Here is a 23,034-nt window from a genome sequence, read left to right as displayed (position 1 = left end):
ACTTGCTATATTTTTTGGGTTGTTAACATCGGGCTCGGGATGCGCTACATATCTTCCTACATGCCTTGTCTACGGTTATAACTCATGTCCTTTTATTATTGGGCACTTTAGCTCGAGATGAAACTTCGACTTCCAGCTCCGTGCAGCGCCTCAGTGCATTTTGCTATCCTCGGTGATTATTCTATTTAATTGACAGTGGCTTACTCTACTGATCATTATCGATTATTGATAATCTATTAGCAACAACTGCTTGGTTTTCTCGATTTTGAATGCATCGGACCTCTAACTTCGCGGTCCATGATGGGGTCTGGTATGTCAACTGACTTGTGGTAGATTTTAATACAATCAACGGAGGAAATTTCAGCTAGCGCTTCTTTGGGATCCATTAATTGCATCAACAACCACTCTACATGGCTTCCATAGCTCCCCCCATTGAGTTGCGACACACACAATTGGCATTAGCCGAGAAACATGGTTATATCATCTTTATTTCTTGGATATCTCGGTATTAGCTCAACATCTTAGGTGCTCCTTCGTTCCCAGTTCGTTACTGCTGATTTTGGTGCAATTTCACGAAGATAAGTTGCATCCCTTTTATCTAATTAATAAAATCGAGTGTTATGCGTATTTATCAATTATGCTCAGTCATAATTTTTAACTGAAAGTGTTTAAGATATATCATAACTAGCCTTTCTTTATGCTTGGGATTTTATCGGTATGAGAGCTGGAATGTTTGGTGATGGATTTCTTATATCGGGCCATGTGATTACATTGGATTCCTATTCCTTGGTATGTTGGCTTGGATATTTCTACAGCTCGAACATACAATCTAGCAGTAAATCCCACTCTGTTTGGAAAAACTACAAGTCTGACCAGCTCGGCACTCAGATATTATATGTGGATTTTATATGGGGTCAAAGCTCAGCAGCTATTCTGGATTGGCGTGGAAGAGCATTTGCAATGCACTCAGTAGCATACGGATGTGAGAAGCAGAATATCTTAAGTCCGGGAGATACGAGGCCCCGGCACATTCTCTTAAGTCCGGGAGATACGAGGCCCCGGCACATTCTCTTAAGTCCGGGAGATACGAGGCCCCGGCACATTCTCTTAAGTCCGGGAGATACGAGGCCCCGGCACATTCTCTTAAGTCTCGGAGGTACAAAGGCAGGGGCTCCGCACCCTAGTTATCTATTAAGTCCAGGGATCCGTACCTTGGCTCGGGGCTCCGTACCTCGACCATTTATGAAGGCCAGGGCTCCACACCCTGGTTATCTATTAAGTCCAGGGATCCGTACCCTGGCTCGAGGCTCCGTACCTCGACCATTTATGAAGGCCAGGGCTCCGCAACCTGGTTATCTATTAAGTCCAGGGATCCGTACCTTGGCTCGGGGCTTCGTACCTCGACCATTTATGAAGGCCAGGGCTCCGCACCCTGGTTATCTATTAAGTCCAGGGATCCGTACCCTGGCTCGGGGCTCCGTACCTCGACCATTTATGAAGGCCAGGGCTCCGCACCCTGGTTATCTATTAAGTCCAGGGATCGTACCCTGGCTCGGGGCTCCGTACCTCGACCATTTATGAAGGCCAGGGCTCCGCACCCTGGTTATCTATTAAGTCCAGGGATCCGTACCCTGGCTCGGGGCTCCGTACCTCGACCATTTATGAAGGCCAGGGCTCCGCACCCTGGTTATCTATTAAGTCCAGGGATCCGTACCCTGGCTCGGGGCTCCGCACCTCGACCATTCCCAAGTCCCGGGACATGCTCCCCGGCCCAAGGCTCCGTACCTTGGTTATCTATTAAGTCCAGGGATCCGTACCCTGGCTCGGGGCTCCGTACCTCGACCATTTATGAAGGCCAGGGCTCCGCACCCTGGTTATCTATTAAGTCCAGGGATCCGTACCCTGGCTCGGGGCTCCGCACCTCGACCATTCCCAAGTCCCGGGACATGCTCCCCGGCCCAAGGCTCCGTACCTTGGTTATTTATAAGTCCAGGGATCCGTACCCTGGCTCGGGGCTCCGCACCTCGACCATTCCAAGTCCCGGGACCTGCTCCCCGGCCCAAGGCTCCGCACCTTGGTTATTGATAAGCCCAGGGCACTACACCCTGGCTCGGGGCTCCGCACCTCGACCATTCCCAAGTCCCGGGACCTGCTCCCCGGCCCAAGGCTCCGCACCTTGGTTATTGATAAGCCCAGGGCACTACACCCTGGCTCGGGGCTCCGCACCTCGACCATTCCAAGTCCCGGGACCTGCTCCCCGGCCCAAGGCTCCGCACCTTGGTTATTGATAAGCCCAGGGCACTACACCCTGGCTCGGGGCTCCGCACCTCGACCATTCCCAAGTCCCGGGACCTGCTCCCCGGCCCAAGGCTCCGCACCTTGGTTATTGATAAGCCCAGGGCACTACACCCTGGCTCGGGGCTCCGCACCTCGACCATTCCCAAGTCCCGGGACCTGCTCCCCGGCCCAAGGCTCCGCACCTTGGTTATTGATAAGCCCAGGGCACTACACCCTGGCTCGGGGCTCCGCACCTCGACCATTCCAAGTCCCGGGACCTGCTCCCCGGCCCAAGGCTCCGCACCTTGGTTATTGATAAGCCCAGGGCACTACACCCTGGCTCGGGGCTCCGCACCTCGACCATTCCAAGTCCCGGGACCTGCTCCCCGGCCCAAGGCTCCGCACCTTGGTTATTGATAAGCCCAGGGCACTACACCCTGGCTCGGGGCTCCGCACCTCGACCATTCCCAAGTCCCGGGACCTGCTCCCCGGCCCAAGGCTCCGCACCTTGGTTATTGATAAGCCCAGGGCACTACACCCTGGCTCGGGGCTCCGCACCTCGACCATTCCCAAGTCCCGGGACCTGCTCCCCGGCCCAAGGCTCCGCACCTTGGTTATTGATAAGCCCAGGGCACTACACCCTGGCTCGGGGCTCCGCACCTCGACCATTCCAAGTCCCGGGACCTGCTCCCCGGCCCAAGGCTCCGCACCTTGGTTATTGATAAGCCCAGGGCACTACACCCTGGCTCGGGGCTCCGCACCTCGACCATTCCAAGTCCCGGGACCTGCTCCCCGGCCCAAGGCTCCGCACCTTGGTTATTGATAAGCCCAGGGCACTACACCCTGGCTCGGGGCTCCGCACCTCGACCATTCCAAGTCCCGGGACCTGCTCCCCGGCCCAAGGCTCCGCACCTTGGTTATTGATAAGCCCAGGGCACTACACCCTGGCTCGGGGCTCCGCACCTCGACCATTCCAAGTCCCGGGACCTGCTCCCCGGCCCAAGGCTCCGCACCTTGGTTATTGATAAGCCCAGGGCACTACACCCTGGCTCGGGGCTCCGCACCTCGACCATTCCAAGTCCCGGGACCTGCTCCCCGGCCCAAGGCTCCGCACCTTGGTTATTGATAAGCCCAGGGCACTACACCCTGGCTCGGGGCTCCGCACCTCGACCATTCCAAGTCCCGGGACCTGCTCCCCGGCCCAAGGCTCCGCACCTTGGTTATTGATAAGCCCAGGGCACTACACCCTGGCTCGGGGCTCCGCACCTCGACCATTCCAAGTCCCGGGCTCCGTACCCTAGTTATCCAGTAAGTCCGAGAGACAAAAGGCCTCGACATCTTATCTCAAGTCCATGAGGCACGATACTCCGGCATTTCTTCTCATTTCTAGGAGACATGAAGCCCCCGATGCTTTTATAGAACAAGATTGATTATCTCTTTGGGAATCCAAGCATGACTGATCGGGACAGCGAGTATGACTCTAGCCCGACTATTTAAGGGATGTGTGATGATACCCCCGTAAGAGCCCGGGTCATGGATGACCCGGAATATCAAATGGATTCCCAAATTCGAGTAAGTCTGCAGGTGGATTCTTCTGGAGCCGGGCAGGTGGAAGCCCATGCTCTACTCTCCGGGCAGTCATAGGCTCGGGCTCTTGTATAAATCTCTTGTATAAGGCATTCTACCCGGGCACCTCGATTACAGTGTCGCATTCAAGTGGTTCAGAAGATAAGATCTTGTCTCGAGAAGCGCACCCGACATAATCCTATTGATGTGATACGATGGGAAAATAGGACAGCTTGACAGGAAGTCAACATCAAATGCTATGAGTGGTAGGTGTACACGCAAATCGAGGTCATTATTACTTCTCCTACTATAAATACCAGGTTCTCTCTTTACATATAGGGGGATTCATTTTTACACCAATCACACAGCCATCACTTGGCTACATTGGTTTTATTGCTTGAGTACCCTGCTGACTTAAGCATCGGAGTGGTCACGCCGGACACCCCTCCGGCGCCCATTCACGAGTTCCTCTCCTTGTCTGCAGGTCATAGTGGAAGCTATAGCTCACAAGTTCATCTACTTTGCTCATTTTCCTGAACAATATTATAAATTATTGATTCGATCCGGTGGAGCACCCGACCATGCTCATCCATTTCGCCAGGATCGCATCAATTATCAAATTTCGAAATTGTATGGGATAAAAGATTTAATTTTTGAACATATCACGGATAGATCACGATTTGAGATAAAAGATTTAATCCAGATTTCATCGCGATCACTCGATCACGATAGCAGCCAACCCCTATAAATAGGAGGGCCCTGTATTCGAAAATCACACCTCTTTCTCCTCCAAATTTTCGAGAATCCCCCTAGTCCCCTTAGGAGTTTTCGAGCACAGCGAAGCGCTGCCGCCGTCCAGCCAGGGAAGTAGGAAATTCGAAGAAACCTAGTTTTTTCAAGAATTTAAGGTAAGTGGGCTGTTTTAAATTTCGGTTTTATGCATATGAATTTTCGGTTTTTGGTTTAAAAATGCGGTCGAGTACCGTCGTTTTGTCTATACGTTTTTTTTACGAAAGTTGGTACGTCTTTTATTGACACTGTGAGAATTCCCTGAAAATGGGTGGAATTCCAACATATGGCCCCTAACAGTGGGATAAAACTGTTTTATAACCTCGCCCCCTTAGATGATCAAAACTTAGGGACTGATATCAGTAAACCATGAAAGGTGAAAAATCGCATTGTTGTTATGAATATGATGTTACGATTATGAAAAGCATGCTATGTTATGATTCGAAATTGTTATAAAATGTTATGTGGTATTCAAAGTCTTCCATTTACTGAGTATTCCCAAAATACTCATCCCTTACACACTTTCCCAGATAAATCCGAAGAACAGGTTGAAGAAGAATCTGAACAATTTTAGGGATGGTGAATTTTGCGATTTAGTTTAGTTATGTTATTTTACTTTCAATTTTATGTTAGACGCTTCCGCAGATTTATTTTAATTCAGTTGTAAAGACATAAGTTTTTGAGAAATTATGAATAATAAACTGGTTTTCGGTTTATACTGTGCTACGATGCTGGTTGTTTTTAATTGTCTGATTGATAAACAACGCCGGTGTCTACTAACCCCGGTCTCGGGGCGTGACACCCGTCTTCACAAAACGTCCCTTCACATGCTTCCTAGAATCTGCCCTCTCCTTGCATGAGGCATACCTTATCTTTTCATCAAACCTGTTGACAAGTTTTCAATAACATTATACTTGGTTCTCACTCCCATACTTAAATTTTTCAGCAATTTTACATTACCTGCGCGATTTCTTCTTCTCTTTATATCTCAAGACTGCAGTATCCCGAGTAGCTGCGAAGAACTTATTTTCGACACAAGGGATATCGAATGGACAACCGAATACGGCAAAAAATATCATAACTCGAGAAATTTCTCGATACAACAGCCCAAATAACCCAATGACAAAAAACAGTTGAAAATAATTTCCTCGTAAGGCAACAATCAGAGGGTTATCTTGCAAATGAAAAGCTATAAACTTTCAATTCAAGGCGTGATCTACCACATCAAGAAACCATAAATCAGGCGAATTTCGTTTCTTGTGACTAACTTTGGAACAACTCACAGTTTCGCAATTTTGAGATTTCTCTTCAACAAATTAACACCATAGAATTAAAAAGTACAAAACTTGGTAGACAATTCAACGTAATTTCACGAGAAAACAAAATATATAATACTTGATACCAAAGACAAAACCATGAACCAAGAAATGAAGATAGAGTTAATAGAGTTTGAGGGTGTTCCTTACCTCCAAGAATGTAAATAAATCCGAACCATAAACCCGCAGACAGATAAAACATCGATATACACACATAACGCAAAACACAAATTTTCTTTAGAAACATGGTGCAGCAGACTACACGGATGCATGTCCTACGGGTCTGTGTGATTTGGGATACAGTGCAAAAAAGTACTGCAAGGTTGGGACTTGGGAGCCATATGATGCTGATCAGGAGTATAAACTAGAAAGCCCCTTTTTCTTGATCTTTTTTTACTTGGGAATGCGGAAAATGTCGCCTTTTCTTGTTGCAGGTGTCAGTTTTTTCTTGTGATCTCATCGCCCCACGTACCCACTCAATATCCATTTGAACAGTGTCCAAGTTCCACTTTTAATTTTAATTTTTAATTTTTTTTCATTTTTTGGTTCAATTCTTGATTTTGAGTTTTTGACAACTGCTTCCATCCTTCCCAGCTTATGTCTATCCACTTGCATGGATATAGATATTTTATTTTTTAAATTGTAAATGAAACATTTTTTAGATTTACTAATAAAAACATTTTGGTTGCTGATAAAATAATATCATGAAAAAATAAAAAATTTTAACTTTGATCAAACTAAGTTCTTGAAAACTATCCATCTTTCACAAATTTGAGTGTTTTTAGATACACTTGAGAATATTAATTTTTAAAAAACAGGTTTGATTAAATTTATTTTGCTAACCATTTCTAAAAATATATTCTTGCTTTGTAATGGACGATGATGAAGTCATATGGATAATTTTTTTTTATTATTCATTAGAGGCCTTCTAGTAGAACTATTATCATCATTTTAATATATTTTGATACATTAGTAATATATACTATGATAATTAAATTACTGATAAATCCCCCAGTTTGCTTCTTTGTTTTTTTATAAGTTAATAATTTTATACTTATGCATAAATTCTACTAGTTAAAAAATTATCGATCAGGTGGTATTCAATTCTCTTGATTAGAGCTGGATTAGTTGAAAATTTCAGCTTTTTCAAGTATATTTTGGTTGGCTTCAATAAACTCATGGTTTAAACCTTGTTTTGTTGTTAATATGTGATGTTTAATTATATCTTTTATAGAATTAATACAGAAACATTTTCAATCTTGTAACTTTGTATTTTTTAAATTTCTGGTCTTGTTTTCGGTTAATTAACGGTCTCAGTTTACCCGTATGCAATTTTTTATTAAAAAAAATTTGTTTGTTTTTCATCATAGTGTCGTCGTGGTAACGAACACGTCAACAATATTCGAAATCATTTTAACAATTTTTTTTTATAACATATTATCATTTTTCGATATCACATTATCATTTTTCGATGTCATGTTAATATTCGACCAAATAATACACAAATTATATGACCAAATTACATTTTTAAAAAGTCATCATTCACGCTATAAATGTACACGTGTAGAATGAAAATATAATGAATGAAAGTCGATATACCGCACGTGAAAAACGATCGTTTGGCCAAGGAAGCGCCGATGCCGCAGCCAATATTTTCATTCCTTAGAAACTTCTTTTTGTCATCGCCTCCCACCACACCCGTCCTCACCTTCTTCTAGGTCCCCGTACCTGGAGGAATCTATTCCTGGATTTTAATATTTTTTTTCCTTCAAAATATCCGTGTCCCTTTATTTTTCATCAATTATTAATCTTGCCACCTGCAATCATTCCAATTGTTGCCAGCATTCTTTAATCTTGTAGAAACAAAGGATTGGAAATCACAAAAACCCTCTAAATGTGTTAAATTGCCATTCCAAGATTTGAACTTTAATAAAGAGTGGAAGCCATTCGAATAATGTTCCGTCTCTATCTTTTTCTTCCCAATTTTGCCTAAAGGTATGCTTTTTTTTTTTTGCCTGCTCTTACGTATGCGTATTAGGATTGAGTTGTCAGGTACCAAATTTGGAAGTGTAAAATAACCATGGATTGGAATTCTTTGGGTGGTATTATATTTCGGTTTGGAATGGACAATGCATGTTCAATTTAATGTTGCTTACAATTTGGATTTATATTTTCAACGGTTTTTGATGTGGTGAGTTTGATATTGACAATCCGATTTTCATGAATTAGTTTTTGTTGTAAGATAGTCGAGTGTTGAGCTTAGTGTTAACTTTGTGATTTCCCAGTAGATAGGCAATGTAATTTAGCAGGTTATTGCTTTTCTTGGATTCCTAGCGATGCCTTTTAGGATTCTGTGGAAAGGATTTGATTAACAATCAAAACTACAGGAGGAGTAAATGTTTCCAAATTTATAACCTTCTTAAATTAGTTGGATAGCCCCTGTTGATTGTGTAATCTATTTCCAAATAATTTAACTTCGGTTAAAACATTAACTATTTGAGTTTCAGGTCCATCGATTGAGGGTTGCTGTGATTTGAATATATAATACAGATGTTCTTGCTTGCCCCATTATAGTATTTGGAACTTGGAACTGAAATATTTACGAGCATTGTACTTTGTAAGATTGTATTTATCAGACGTTTTGCATAGTTTAGTAAAATTCCATTAAAATGAGGTCAAATTATGATGATAAAATTGTATAGATAAATTAATGAAATATTTTCATTGTTTTTTCCTGTATTGGTAATCTTTGAGTAGATTCATTACTTTCTTGTACACCAGTTGATGCGTTTACTTCTATATCCATTTTTATTGTGTTGGGTATTGAATAAAAAATTTCACCTTCATTGACTAACAGGCATCAAGTAATGATTTCTGGAAAAAGACCATGGTGCAGTGCCTAGATGGGATAAAGCATATACTTTCAGCTGTTGCAAATTGCTGTGATTCTGAGATATACAAACAACACTGGGACCTGGAAAATCCCGAAGCTCTAGCAAGGGAGACAGTATGTGCGTGACCATATTGCGTGAAATTTTCAGTTTTTATGACAGCGAGATTGATATTGCTTGATAAGTTTCATGTTTTGTTTGTTTTAAAGATTCCACTGTGTTCATCCAGGACAACTAGTTGCATAATTTTCAAAACTTTCTATTGTCATTGTTAAAGTTATCTGGTGCATCCGTGTCCGGCAGATACTTAAATAAATTATATATTTGCTTGCTAATCAGTACATGTGTTTGTATCACGTTTCATGCTCTGATGCAGTCAGCGTTAACGAAGTAGAAGCCTTGTATGAACTATTTAAAAAGATAAGCAGTGCTGTGATCGATGATGGGTTCATCAACAAGGTAATGGATGCCATTATCACGATCACTGTAGAATTTATTTTTTTCTATGCCTTTTATTTTGTTTTTGGTTCATTCGTGGATCTATTTGGTACACCTATCTCTTGTTTTTTATTATTTACAGGAAGAGTTCCAGCTTGCATTATTTAAAACAAATAAAAAGCAGAGCCTGTTTGCAGACAGGGTTAGTTTCATTCATCGTATTTCCTAAACGAATTATTTATTCATTATCAATGTCTCCGAAACTTTCTCATTTAAGATCACGGTAACGTCTAATACTTCTAGGTCTTCATGCCCACAAGTTTTTACCCTTTATCAGTCCCATATTTGGCATATTTTTGATCGCCACCTGCTAATCTTCTTTTATAATACTTCCTCTTAATTGGAATCATTTTGTTTGTCATTATTATTGTTCTCAGGATAAAATTTCATTTTTGTTATATATGTTACCTGACTAGCTTTGGAGTTCTGGAGTTCTTTGATACTGGTGTCATAGGAGTTTTTCTATTAATCACATTGATTGCTAGGTATTTGACTTATTCGATATCAAGCATAATGGGCTGTTAGATTTCGAAGAATTTGCGCGTGCTCTTTCAGTGTTTCACCCAAATGCTCCTGTTGAAGACAAGATCCATTGTGAGTATCATAATTTTGAGAAAGTCGCATTTTCTGGTCTTAATGGAGTTTACCACTGTATTTCTCTCTGATTATCTGTCAAACGATTGTCATTCACACACTGGCATTGTTGAAAGATAATGAATATTAAGTACTGGAAGTTGTAACTCTTCCTGATCCATAAATTAAAAACGTTGTGGCGTTTGGGTTAGTTCATCTTGTGAAAGAAGACTTAAATATTGTGTATCCATTAAAGTTGATAATTTTAGCAGTGTATCACATGTTACCTTCTCTGTTTTGTTTTGAAACATGTGTTCTGACGACTGATTTTTTTTTTTTTGAAATTGATGATGCCTGTAGTTTCTTTCCAATTATATGATCTCAAGCATCAAGGCTTCATTGAAAGACAAGAGGTAAACTTCTTATTCTTGATAAACAACGAAAAATGCATGCTCAGAATTTTTTAAATTCGTTAATTGTAGGTTTGGGTTAAGGCTTTGGAGCAAATAATTCAAGTTCATATATAAACGTTCAGAATTTTTGGAATTCATTAACAGTAATACAGTATGTTGGGTTGAAGGCTTTGGAGCAAATAATTCAAATTCATATATAAACTCGCTTCTTTTGTTTAGCTAATTTGAAATATCATTTACCTATAATTTAAAGCCTTTCCATTTGATTATGATTGTGCATTTCAAATCCTCAAAATCTATTCTTAAATGAAAATTTTCAAAAACACAACCTAGAAGTTGGGTTCACTTGTCTTGAGCGGTTGAACCTTATGTTTCATTTGGATTTATCGATTGGATTTGCACAAGGAAATCGAAGTAGTGGATTTTAAGCACCTCAATGAACCAAGGATTTGAAATTCATTATTATGATCGAAAAAGAAAAATTGAGAGCTAAAGAGTTTCTCCAGACATATTGAGTGCATTTGGAAATTGGAGTTAATGATTTTAAATGCAAATTCTCCCTTCCGAATGCTCCCTTAATTTTACTTTCCCTCTGCTCACTGATGACACATGAAACATAACCTCTTGCTAGATGCTACTTGATATTTTATTATATATATGACATATTTGAGGTCCTTTATATTCTCTCGTACAAAAAACTGTCCTCAAATAGTAACTTGTCGACTTGTAAATTTAATGTGTCATGGAAATTTGTTTTCCATTGTTAGAGGCTGTGTTGTGGGGGTCGTGATCATGTCATATGGATATTGCAGGTAAAGCAAATGGTTGTGGCAACGCTGGCCGAATCTGGCATGAACCTTTTAGATGATGTCATAGAGAGTATCATCGATAAGGTGATACCATAGCCTCATTCAACTCAAGCATTTAGTCGTTTTACAGTTTAACATGAATTCTGCATTTAAGAGTTTTTAAATGCATAGGAAAGATTTTTCAGGGGCTTCACATGATAATGTTTGCAATCTTCTAGAAGCAATGATGTGACCATTTTGTTTGAGCAATGTTCCGTCCTTTATTTCTTTAGTCATTGTATGATCTCTTGGTTTCAGACTTTTGAGGAAGCTGACACCAAACATGACGGAAAAATCGACAGCGAAGAGTGGAGGAGCCTTGTAATGAGGCATCCATCTCTGTTGAAGAATATGACCCTTCAATATCTCAAGTGAGTTTCATTTTCAAGAACTCTACAAATTTTCTATTCGATTTAACAAATTCTGGCAGACAAACTAATCCCTCTTCCTTTTTGATCGACAGAGACATTACAACAACATTCCCCAGCTTTGTCTTTCATTCTCAAGTCGACGATTCTTAAGTGCTGAGTATGCATGCAGACAAATTGGAAATTTTGTGCTCCGTGTTCTATAAAAGAAACCTCTCTGAAGTCATCTGTCGAGAACATATTCTTTTGTTTCTTTGTACAAAACCAGGCACTGGTAGACTCCTTGTTTCAAGCCTGAAGAGATTCTCTGGGATTGTTTTGGTTTGTTTTCAATTTGAAAGAATGAACGAGGGTTTTTTCCCAGAGTGCTTCAAATTGTATCCCATTTGTTTCTGGCTAACACTCGTTTTTCCTTCTACCAATGCTCTAAGCAACAGGTCTCTGAAACTTATTATTTGACAATGCATGAACAATCGATTTTGTTTAATATCTACATACCTACGTCTTTATCTTTTACTCTCTTATTCAGTCTAAACGACATATATAAACTGTTTTTGATTTCACGGTGATTTTTCACCAATTTTTTTCTTTTATACCCCTAAAATATCTCTCCACACCTCTTTGATTTGACGGTGCTTTTTTTACCAAATTTTTTCTTTTATACCCTTAAAATATCTCTCCACACCTCATCACTCTCAACAAATCATCTCATTTACAATTCTCATTTAATTTGCATTTACAAGGTAAGAAATTTTGTGACAAACAATTCATGTCACTTTTTTAAATAAATATACCTGAATGTAAAACCATAACTTATAAAAATTATTTTATTACGCTTTTGTGTTGTTCCTTGTTTTTTTTAATAAAAAAAAAATAGCAAGTTTTGGATACTTATATAAAAAAAAATCAATGTTTTAAAAAAGTAAAGCAAAACTATATATTTTTTTAGTTTCAAAAAAAAAAATTTCTTAAAGAACTTTCTATTTAAAAATAATTTTCTAATAAAAGACAGACTTTTTAACAAACATTCTATCCAGACAGCCCACCTTATTTACATGTTGAAATAAACTATATATTGAAAGAGAGAGAGTGTGTGTATTATAATTAAATGATAAAAGTAATGTGTTTGGTGAAAAATAATGTTTTTTTTCTCGACAAAGAAAATTATTTACGATAAAATATCTATAAATTAATAATATCAAATCATAAAATTTTATTGATTTAGAGAAGTATTAATTAATCGATAAATGTAATATTTTAAAAAGTTTTTTTTTAGATTCAACAAACATAAATTGAAATACACAAAAAAAATCATTGTGCATATCAATATATGCATCATATTCTTGGAATTAATATAAATATACATCCATTGTACATATATACTTACAAAAATAACTAAATTACATTCATTACTTTTATCAATTCAATAATATTCATTGTTTATAAATAGAACAAAAATATAATTGGATTTCATTGTAGAAAAACAACAATTAATTATATTTTACTATGTTTCTAGTTATGTTTGTAATTTTAGATAAGTATTCATTTATCATATTGAAGAACTATAATTCGATATATGAGTTTTTTATAAAATTATTATTTTATTAATTTATCGGAATTATTAATTTAGTATACTGACTATAGCCGATACCCCAAAAAAATTTTTTTTTTAGAGATTATTAATTTACAGCGTTTTAATTTATAGATGTTTAATGGCTTATTTGGACAACTTTTCGTTATGTATGGGCTTTATATAAATAACTAGTCTTCCATGGGTGAAAGTAGAATATCTTGAAATATTGAGGGCTAGGATAGGATAAATGCTCATCCTCATTGCCGATCTCGCAAGCTTTCTCTCTCCCGATTCCCTCCGTAATTAGGTGCCTAGGGTTTTGCCTCACGGAGCATACTGCGAAATTCAGGTAGTCTTTTCTTATCTGTCTGTCTCTTTCTCTCAGTAACAAGATCCTCTAAATTCTTTATCAGTACCTAATAATTTGATTTTACTGGAGGAGAGGAACGATTTTACTAATCGGAGACTGATATTTTTCCATTTATTGCAAGCTTGTAAGCCGCTGATTTTTGCCTTTGATGTATTTTATTGTTATAATCAATGAATTCTGGTTTCAAAGTATGTTCGTGTGCATAGTTTTTCGTGTATGTTTATACAGGAGTGCAATAGTATATACTGTTTGTTTGCTTCTGTACGTAAGGTATCATTTTTCCACATTTCGTTTCAAATCGAACGAACACGCATGTACTCTTGCAGGTTTTAAGGGTGGTAAAACTGACTCTTTTACTTTGACAAAAAATTCTTATTCTTGTTCTTATTCTTATATACTAAAAGTCTCGTGTGGTTTTTGATTTCTCTATGGCTGAATAAAGAGGTTTGGATCAAGAATCAGAAACAGTAACAGTAATATTTATGGATTTTTTTTCCTTCTGGAAAACAGTTGGTTGAACGGGTTTAGTCTAGGCATGTGGAAAATAATATTCAAACACCAGAATCTAAACAAAATCATATGCAAGGAAGATATAAGTCTGGTGTCATCGCTGTGTCAATTTACTGAGAAGATGTTAATTATTTAGTGTCAAGTGGCTGTTGATTTAGCAGCAGGTCAAAAGCCCATAATTTCTTTATCGTATTCAGAGAAATCATAAACTGGCTTCTATCGCATCAAACCACCCTCTTTTTGTATTATTGAATGAATCTATATGAACTATGATGCATAGTGATGTTTCTTTAATCTGCTCTATATCTATCATGTGTGGTGGTTGCTGGTTGCTCAGTTATCCCCATATGTCAGGCGAGCGCCTCGCCTTGAGGCAGAGCGCCACAGGGTGGCTTGCGCCGGGCCGTCCCAGGCGCAACGATCACAAAGGCTCCCCAGGCGCGCGCTGGGCTGCCTTGGAAGGCTTCGGCGCGCCTAGTTTTTTTTAAAAAACAAATCAGTAAGAATTTTGAAAATCAACTTCTTTTTTTTAATAGTACTTAAAATGTAAACCAAACAACCCAATAACTCTGAGATAAGAATTTATGTGTTATTATGTGATATTAATTTGTGTTTTGTGTGACATTGTACTTAATATTTCAATCAATATATATTATAGCTAAATAATTAAAAAAATTAAAATGTGCGCATGCTTCGTAAGGCACGCGCTCGCCTGCGCTTGCGCCTCAGGCTGAGCCTTTGTGCCCCGTGCGCTGCGCCTACAACTATATCTCCTCTATAATCCATTGTTATTTTGGTAAAAATAACTCTACTTTTTGCTTCCATGTATCGTAGTTCCTGATTGCATTTTTCCATTTGATTTTTAACAATTGGATATACCTGCTGTCATCACAAATAGTCAGTTTTTTTTTTACTATCCAGTATTTCAATCAACTTGTGTTTGCAGATATATACATCTCATTTGTATTATATATTGGTTATTCTAATGAGTCTATATTTGCAGAGCTTCAAAATCTGTAAGTCTGTGATCATGTCTTCGTATCTTCCTGCCAATACTGATTCACTCATTCAGGCTGCTGAGGCCAAGGCTCCATCTGAGGCAATCTCCATTCTGTACCAGATTCTTGAAAACTCCTCATCTTCTTCTGAAGCCTTACGGATAAAAGAACAGGCCATCACCAATCTCTCGGATCTTCTTAGACAAGAGGGTCGAGCAGCTGAACTTCAAGACCTCCTCACCAAACTACGGCCATTCTTTTCTTTGATCCCGAAGGCAAAAACTGCAAAAATTGTCCGTGGTATTGTTGATGCAGTTGCTAAAATCCCTGGCACTTCTGATCTTCAGATTACACTTTGTAAAGAAATAGTACAATGGACACGTGCTGAAAAACGAACTTTTCTGCGGCAGCGAATTGAGGCAAGACTTGCAGCCCTCCTGATGGACAATAAGGAATTTTCTGAAGCATTGAATCTCCTTTCAGGTCTAATTAAGGAGGTCAGAAGATTAGATGACAAGCTACTGCTTGTAGAGATTGACTTACTTGAAAGCAAACTTCATTTCTCTCTGCGGAACCTACCCAAAGCCAAAGCTGCACTTACAGCAGCTAGGACAGCCGCCAATGCTATATATGTCCCTCCAGCTCAGCAGGGTACTATAGATTTGCAGAGTGGAATTCTCCACGCTGAGGAAAAGGACTACAAAACTGCTTACAGTTACTTCTTTGAAGCATTTGAAGCATTTAATGCTCTTGAAGATCGCCAGGCCATTTTCAGTCTCAAATATATGTTACTATGCAAAATTATGGTTAATCAGGCTGATGACGTGGCAGGAATCATATCATCCCCTAAAGTAGGTTTACAATACCAAGGACCAGAACTTGATGCAATGAGAGCTGTTGCTGATGCGCATTCAAAACGCTCTCTCAAGCTCTTTGAAATGGCGCTTCAGAATTTCAAGACTCAGTTGGACGAAGACCCAATTGTTCACAGGCACCTTTCTTCCCTTTACGACACTCTGTTGGAGCAAAATCTTTGCAGGTTGATTGAGCCCTTTACAAGAGTTGAGATCGCACATATCGCAGAGTTGATTGAGCTGCCATCTCACCATGTGGAAACGAAACTATCTCAGATGATTCTGGACAAGAAATTTGCTGGAACTCTAGACCAAGGTGCTGGATGTCTAATCATATTCGACGATCCCAAAACCGATGCAATCTATACCGCAACGCTTGAAACTATTTCAAATATGGGAAAGGTTGTGGATAGCCTTTATATGAGGTCTGCTAAAATAATGACATGAGAATCGCATCGACGAACTTTAAATTTTCTCAGTACCAATTTCTTTTGCGTCATTTCAAGTCAAAGACAAAACCGACTTATTTTTGAATTCCTTTCTGGCATCATCATCCTAATGTTTTACCTCTATATGTATTGTTTGTGTACTGACTGGTCAACTCGCCATGTATCGGGACATATTGAGGTGTTGATCGCAAGTCAAACTTAACTATTCATTTTCTTTCTTTCGTGTGTGCAATGGCCTTGTGATAACTTATAGTTTGCATGGAGTAGAATTATATTCACGACTTGTTCGTCAGTTTTGGGTATGGATTCAACAGCAAAAATGGAATCTATTGAAAAATATGAATCCATGGCCCATTGCATGATTATGGTCTTCTATAAAACCAGTACTAGATCAACCAATCAAATATTCCACTGACCAATTGCGGATTTGAGTTGGACTGATGAATTCGAGACATCCGACAATTTGATTGAATATATTTTCTGACTAATTGCCGACTGATGAATTCAATTCTCATCCCAAAACTGATCATGTCCTTGTTTATGATTTTTATTTTTCGTTGTTTTTTAAAATCAAATGATACATGAAACCTACATCTTGAGAGCGTGAAGGCACAGAGAAAGTGGGAAAATAAACATATATCAAAGGAAATATTGATAAGAGAGCAAGAGGTCCATCGTATGTACTGTTCTCACTTTCTCATTTCCCTTCATTGATGATCAAGATTCACGATCCCTTACATTTTGTATGATTAACATGTTATAGGTAGGCCAAGTACCTATTTTCAACATTTTGGGAAATTAATCTTACTAAATCATCGTTTAAATCGATTTCAGTTGGTCAATTAACTCAATTGTAACAATTCAGATTGGTTTGGACCATGAAAATCTCCACTTAAACAAGAAAATGACACCATATTGTGCAGTTAAAATGCGTATCAAGATAGACAAACGCAGCAGATATCAAATCCGTAAAAAATATCCTGACCACTAAGCACAAGCGATCGAGACATGCTATTTTATCGACTGACATTAGTAGGTAGTAGTAGTAGTAGTAATTTTCCTTTAAAAAAAATTTTTAGCATCATATTTATAGGACGGTACCACAGAAGAATGAATCCTACCAGTGTTTTCGGAGAAAGTGCAATCCAACAAAACAAAGTGAAATAGATTAAGGAACATGAGAAAATCGGTCATCCAGGATCTTCAAATAATCGTCCCACTCGGGATCAAAGCATCCTTAATCACAGTGACAATGCCACTCTTGATGAAGTACCCATCTGTCTCTCTAGCTGCCTCTTGCACATTGTCACTGTTAATTATCTGTAAAATAATATCCCATAGCCATTAAGCACTATCTCAATGTTCAAAAATTAGCATCCTCTGATCAAAAGAATAAGATCCAAGAATGATATCACTAGAAGAAATAAGCATTCAAGATATCTACCTTGACATGGTCTCCAATGCGGGCATTTTTGTCGATTATTGCTCTCTTGATGTGAGATTCCCTGCCGATACCTATTGGCACACTACCTTTTGCAGCCAAGAGTCTTCTGTCTGCATCAGTCTGGTGCAGAGGAAAAAAGCGAGATTACCACCAGGACTATGAAATAGTCGGGGATAGCATTTTCATAAGAAAATGCATGGTGCACTATGTTCAAGCCCAATATAATTCAATGTGACAGCGAGAAACTACAAGGGAATGTCTGGTTATGTAATGTATTTTCTCGGAAATGTATTTCTCAAAAATGAATCGGTGAATGTGAAGTTTGATTGGTCATATTTTTGGGAGGAAACATCTACAACAAGTGTCAAGTCACGTCATGATGTGTTGGCTATTTATTTATTTGAATATTATATGGCTCTATTAAAATATAATGTATCATGTCAAAAAGTTGAATATAAAATAATGATCTGGAAATTCAATGAGTTGAAAATATCTTTCTAGGAAAGACTTGAGAATGCAGAAATATTTTTTTAGGTTTCTGCAAAACAAGAATATTTCAGGAAAGAAATAAACATTGCCTGAGCTTTTTTTAGGTTTCTGCAAAACAAGAATATTTCAGGAAAGAAACAAACATTGCCTGAGCTTGTTTATCTATTAATACCTCATAATAATCAGCTCCCATCAACAGGGTGTCTTCGATAATCGCACCCTCCGAGATGCATGATCTCAGACCAATCACAGAATGGTGAATCTTGCAATTCTATGAAGATTACGAGCCAGTATTTAAGTTAAGCTCATTCTGCACTTAATCATCTTCCTTTGATTGTAGGTAATGTAAATTCTTACCTTTATCACACAGCCCTCGCCAATGACACTGTCAGTAACATCAGCATTAAGCATTTTGGAAGGTGGCAAGTAGCGGGGTTGCGTGTATATTGGAGAAGAACGGTCATAAAAACTGCAGATAAAATAAAAAGCAAATCTAGGTCAGTTGGTTCTGTGGAAGGATGATTTTTTTTATTCGTTACAATAAGATGTTTCAGCAACTGACCTGAAATCTGGGACTGGCTTCTTGGTGATTCCTAAATTCGCATTGTAAAAAGCTTCAATAGTTCCAATGTCTTCCCAGTAACCATCAAATAAATAGGCTTGAACCTGAAACACAAGATTGAAACAGAAAGGAAGTACTGATATATTAAATTATGACTTGCTCGTGGATCAGAAAACATTGACTCTTTTAACTATGACTTACCCTCATGCCAATAGAAGTAGCACCTGGAATAACCTCACTTCCAAAATCATTGGCTCCAGGGAACTTCTCACGCAATAAATTCAACATTGCATCCTTACTGAAAACGTAGATACCCATACTCGCAATGAAAGGCATTTCCTTTGCTCTTTTGTCATCAAGGCCTAAAATTGTGGTGTCAACCTAGAAAATTCTCGAAAGACAGATGAATAAAAAAGCCAGTCATTTAGATCTTCAATAAATGCTATAAGAGACAATATAAGAAATATGATGGTTGTTTTTATTTATACCTTCATTGCCTTCAGTTGTTCTCCCTTCGGCTTCTCGGCAAATTCTATTATCCTTCCTTCATCATCAATTTTCATTAGACCAAATGCAGTAGCGCGTTGTTCATCCATTGGCAGTGCAGCAACTGTAATATCAGCATCAGTTTCTCTGTGGGCTTGGATGAATCTCTCATAATCCATACGATACAAGTGATCTCCAGCAAGAATCAAGAATTCGAGAACGTCGTGTTCTTCAAAAAGCCATAGATATTGCCTTATAGCATCAGCAGTGCCCTAAAATATCCGTACCAAAAAAATCAATAAGAATTTGACATTTTAAATCTTCTCAAGCGTATTCCATTTGACTTGGAGTCTTCAGAGAAATGAATATTTTCGAAGGAGTAATCAAGGTTATTGACAAATTTGTATGCAAATTACATCAAGTTTTAGACACATAGCCCGCTAACAAGATGCACGGTAAGCACATGTTTTCCCATTGTTCTTACCTGGAACCAGTTAGGATTTTCGGGGCTCTGCTGGGCAGCAAGAACTTCAACAAACCCTTCATTCTTATAACCACCCATATTACTCGCATATGCCCGTGATAAGTGGCGATTAAGGGATGCAGAATTGAATTGGGTGAGGACATAGATCTTTGATATATTGCTGTTCATACAATTGCTAACAGGAATATCAATCAAGCGATAGTTTGCACCCAAAGGGACAGCTGGTTTCGCTCTTTTCTTGGTAAGAGGATAAAGTCGAGTCCCTGCTCCACCTCCAAGAATAATTCCCAGAACACTCTGCACAAGCAAACGTCGAGAAAAATTTATTTGTTTGGTGACATGCTAAATCACAAACTCGTGTATTAGATCATTAGTTGGAGAACTGGAATTATTGTACTATCTTCCACCAAAGAAGTGCAAGCGGAATCTAGAGGTATTTTTAGATGAACTGAAAACTTTACAGAATTCAAAGCTACATAAGCAAAAAACTATGGAGCGCTTAAACCACCATAATTTTGCAATGTTTGGTTTTTGATGATAAAAGTTTACAGATACTCAGCCTTTCGCCACTCAAGTTAAGATGATATCCAAGTCCTACCTTCATCCAATCATACGGGGAACAAACATACAAGTTACATCTTCTACCATATGCTTAGATTTTGTCACTGAAAGTCTAAAACAATAATCTAAAATCTTAAGGTAGCTGACAGAAGAAGTTACGATGTGATGATTGGAATAGAATTTGAGACGAAGGCATGAAATTAATGCACATTGAGAAACATAGATAATGATGAATAGCTAAACAACAGGTGAAACAATTTCAAGAATTTTGTAAAGATCCTTCCTTTTAGCAAGAAAATCAGTTCTTAATGCTCGTTCTTAGAAATGAGATTCTCCATGTTCCAACCTAATACGACTTGATCTCCATTTTACTAGAGACAATTTTATATAAAAAAATACAGCGAGTTTTAAGAACACTCCGTATATACACAACTATTGTAAGAATCAAATATACAACAACTTCAAGACAAAGAATGAATCCCTCATAATGCATTCGATTGAATTACAACAAAGTTCAGTTACAACTTTATTCACTTTGAATGATGCATTTATCTCTAATCAAGAGACACAACATCATGCATTTTTCGGAACACCAGTTCAATCTATGTGCATCCTTGTAAAAATAAAATAATACAAAATAACTTCAAGACACAACAAAATATCGAGAAAAAGCCAGCCAAAACTGAATGAAGAATAATTTCAACAAAATAAAAGAGAAAAACATCAAGTCTCTTGAGTCCAAGATACAGACCACCATGCTACTTAAGAACAGCCCAAAACTAACACATCACTCATTCTAAGAATCAATCAAAATATAACAATTTCAAGACCCAAAAAAAATGAATCCCAGATCAGCCAGAGTATGAGAATCAAATTGCAACAAAGCTCAATAAAATCAACAAAATTCCAACCAAAAGTCACAACATGAGAAAATCAATGAAACACAAATCAGCAAATGAGAAAGCATACATACAGAACTAGCATCAGGATCAAGACAAGTCTGGGAAGAACTAGAATCAGAAACAGCTTTTGGAGAAACCACACGTGTAACCGGCATTCTTCTCCTTCCATTAACTCTACTGCTTTTTCTACAATTCACGCTAACAGGACCCCCAAACAGATCCGATTTGAATGCACTAAAACCGGGCATAAACTGCAACTTTCCCAGTCCATTCAAATCAAAGGATGATGATACTGAAAACCCACAAATTTTGTTGAATCCGATGGGCGACGACGATGCCACAGCCGCCATTTTTGCACTCCGCCACCTACAGACCAAAGTACACTCGAACTCCGCAGTATAATACCAGATCAATAATTAATAACAATGATGGGACTTGTGGGAGTGTGTATTGAGAGATGGATTCAATGGAGACGATTTGACAAGGACTTGGAAATTTAGGATGATGTATGCCACATATATTATTTAAATTTAAAATTAAATTTAGTTCTCTTTTCTTGAAGGATATTGTCGATGATTCAGCTCCGGCAAGATCTTGGAATATGCCTACTTTACTATTTTTAATTGTGATTAATTTTTTTAATTACACAGATAAACAACACATCACTTCTCAACAACAAGCTCTTGCGGCATACAATAAACGAATATTATATATAATTTTGATGTAATATATTTGACGTATTTCGAAGTAAATGATATTTAATATCAAAGATACAAAATTTAACGACATTATATTCTTGTCACAAATTATTTAACATTAATTAATCAAAATATTAACATCATTAATGAAAAAGAAGTATTCATTTATGTAATTAATCAAATATATTGCTGAGTGGGTCTCATGTTAGACCGTCTCACGAATTTTAATCTGTGAGACATGTCAACCCTACCCATATTCACAATAAAAAGTGATACTCTTAGCATAAAAAATAATATTTTTTTATGGTTAACCCAAATAAGAGATCTATCTCACGAATATGATCCCATGAGATCGTTTTACACAAGTTTTTATCTATATTGCATTATATGGTATTGTAGGCAAGTCCAATGTTTTATCATGACCTCAAACGATTATTTTAAGGTGATGGGCGGCTAATTGCAATATGGAAAAGTATAGGTGTATACTTTAGGTTACATTTACCTTTAAATTCAATTATATTTTTTAGTTATCTATTAGACTATTACCCTTCAAAAAGAAAATTATCGTTCTTAATGGGAAAATTCGAGTGCCTGCAGGGGCAGATCCAAGGGCCAGAATTTTTCTGGCCCTTGGTTTTTTTTTTTTTTAAATTCCCCCCCCCCCCCCCCCCCCCCCCCCCCCCCCCCCCCCATGAAATGATCTGGACCGTTGATCGGGTGTGGGGGCAGTGACCAAACCTTCTTAGTGTAACTTTAAATGTACATCTAGCATAACTCATTGTAATATAGTAAATAAATATAGATAGATATTATGAGTCACGTAGACTGCGGACGCAAGATCTTACTAATTAGTAAACAGGTTTATTTGGCCGGTAATGAGCTCACCTGACTGGTAAATGGATCCACATAGACAATATACAGTTAATTTGTGTGGCGTCACATGCGTTACGAACACTCGTTAAGTGGACGTCGGGAACCCGTAGACATTCTGACGCACAAGTCAGTGAGCAGTTTAAAGAAAACTCAGAAACTAAAGAAATTTATAAAATGATAGCATACACTTGATTGTCCGGACAATTCCTCTATTTATAGATTTTAAAAGCGTCTAATGGGCT

General features: G+C 38.4%; 3 protein-coding genes and 1 long non-coding RNA gene across 5 annotated transcripts; 2 read left to right on the top strand and 2 right to left on the bottom strand.

The window, feature by feature from the left end:
* Positions 1–7,533: 7,533 nt before the first annotated feature.
* LOC140834741 (calcineurin B-like protein 2) lies at positions 7,534–11,863 on the top strand. The gene is made up of 9 exons (XM_073199833.1): positions 7,534–7,666; positions 8,806–8,959; positions 9,216–9,298; positions 9,420–9,479; positions 9,823–9,931; positions 10,271–10,323; positions 11,136–11,216; positions 11,430–11,542; positions 11,635–11,863. Exons 2-9 carry the CDS (start codon positions 8,836–8,838, stop codon positions 11,690–11,692), a joined length of 681 nt encoding a protein of 226 aa, XP_073055934.1. The 5' UTR covers positions 7,534–7,666; positions 8,806–8,835; the 3' UTR covers positions 11,693–11,863.
* LOC140834742 (uncharacterized) lies at positions 7,788–8,928 on the bottom strand. Its single transcript, XR_012118752.1, has 2 exons — positions 8,790–8,928; positions 7,788–7,917 (listed from the first exon to the last, which is right to left on the bottom strand). It is a non-coding gene; the product is annotated as an uncharacterized lncRNA (long non-coding RNA).
* Positions 11,864–13,304: 1,441 nt separating the features above from the next.
* LOC140834740 (26S proteasome non-ATPase regulatory subunit 11 homolog) lies at positions 13,305–16,511 on the top strand. 2 transcript variants are annotated; one of them, XM_073199831.1, is made up of 2 exons: positions 13,305–13,461; positions 14,996–16,511. In XM_073199831.1, the coding sequence occupies exon 2, from the start codon at positions 15,023–15,025 to the stop codon at positions 16,289–16,291; it is 1,269 nt and encodes a 422-aa protein (XP_073055932.1). In that variant the 5' UTR covers positions 13,305–13,461; positions 14,996–15,022; the 3' UTR covers positions 16,292–16,511. The 2 variants fall into 2 exon arrangements, with proteins under 2 accessions (XP_073055932.1, XP_073055933.1); XM_073199832.1 differs by having other exon boundaries at positions 13,305–13,478; positions 15,014–16,511.
* Positions 16,512–17,330: 819 nt separating this feature from the next.
* Positions 17,331–21,698, bottom strand: LOC140834739 (glucose-1-phosphate adenylyltransferase small subunit, chloroplastic/amyloplastic). Its single transcript, XM_073199830.1, has 9 exons — positions 21,293–21,698; positions 19,759–20,055; positions 19,277–19,546; positions 18,990–19,169; positions 18,789–18,892; positions 18,584–18,695; positions 18,399–18,497; positions 17,738–17,857; positions 17,331–17,613 (listed from the first exon to the last, which is right to left on the bottom strand). The coding sequence occupies exons 1-9, from the start codon at positions 21,569–21,571 to the stop codon at positions 17,497–17,499; spliced, it is 1,578 nt and encodes a 525-aa protein (XP_073055931.1). The 5' UTR covers positions 21,572–21,698; the 3' UTR covers positions 17,331–17,496.
* Between the last annotated feature and the right edge of the window lie 1,336 nt (positions 21,699–23,034).

The sequence above is a fragment of the Primulina eburnea genome, chromosome 6 (assembly GCF_022965805.1).
Source record: "Primulina eburnea isolate SZY01 chromosome 6, ASM2296580v1, whole genome shotgun sequence".
NCBI classification, from domain to species: Eukaryota; Viridiplantae; Streptophyta; class Magnoliopsida; order Lamiales; family Gesneriaceae; genus Primulina; species Primulina eburnea.
The sequence above is the reverse complement of the archived record's forward strand: the minus strand, read 5'-3'. Positions and strand labels throughout refer to the sequence as shown.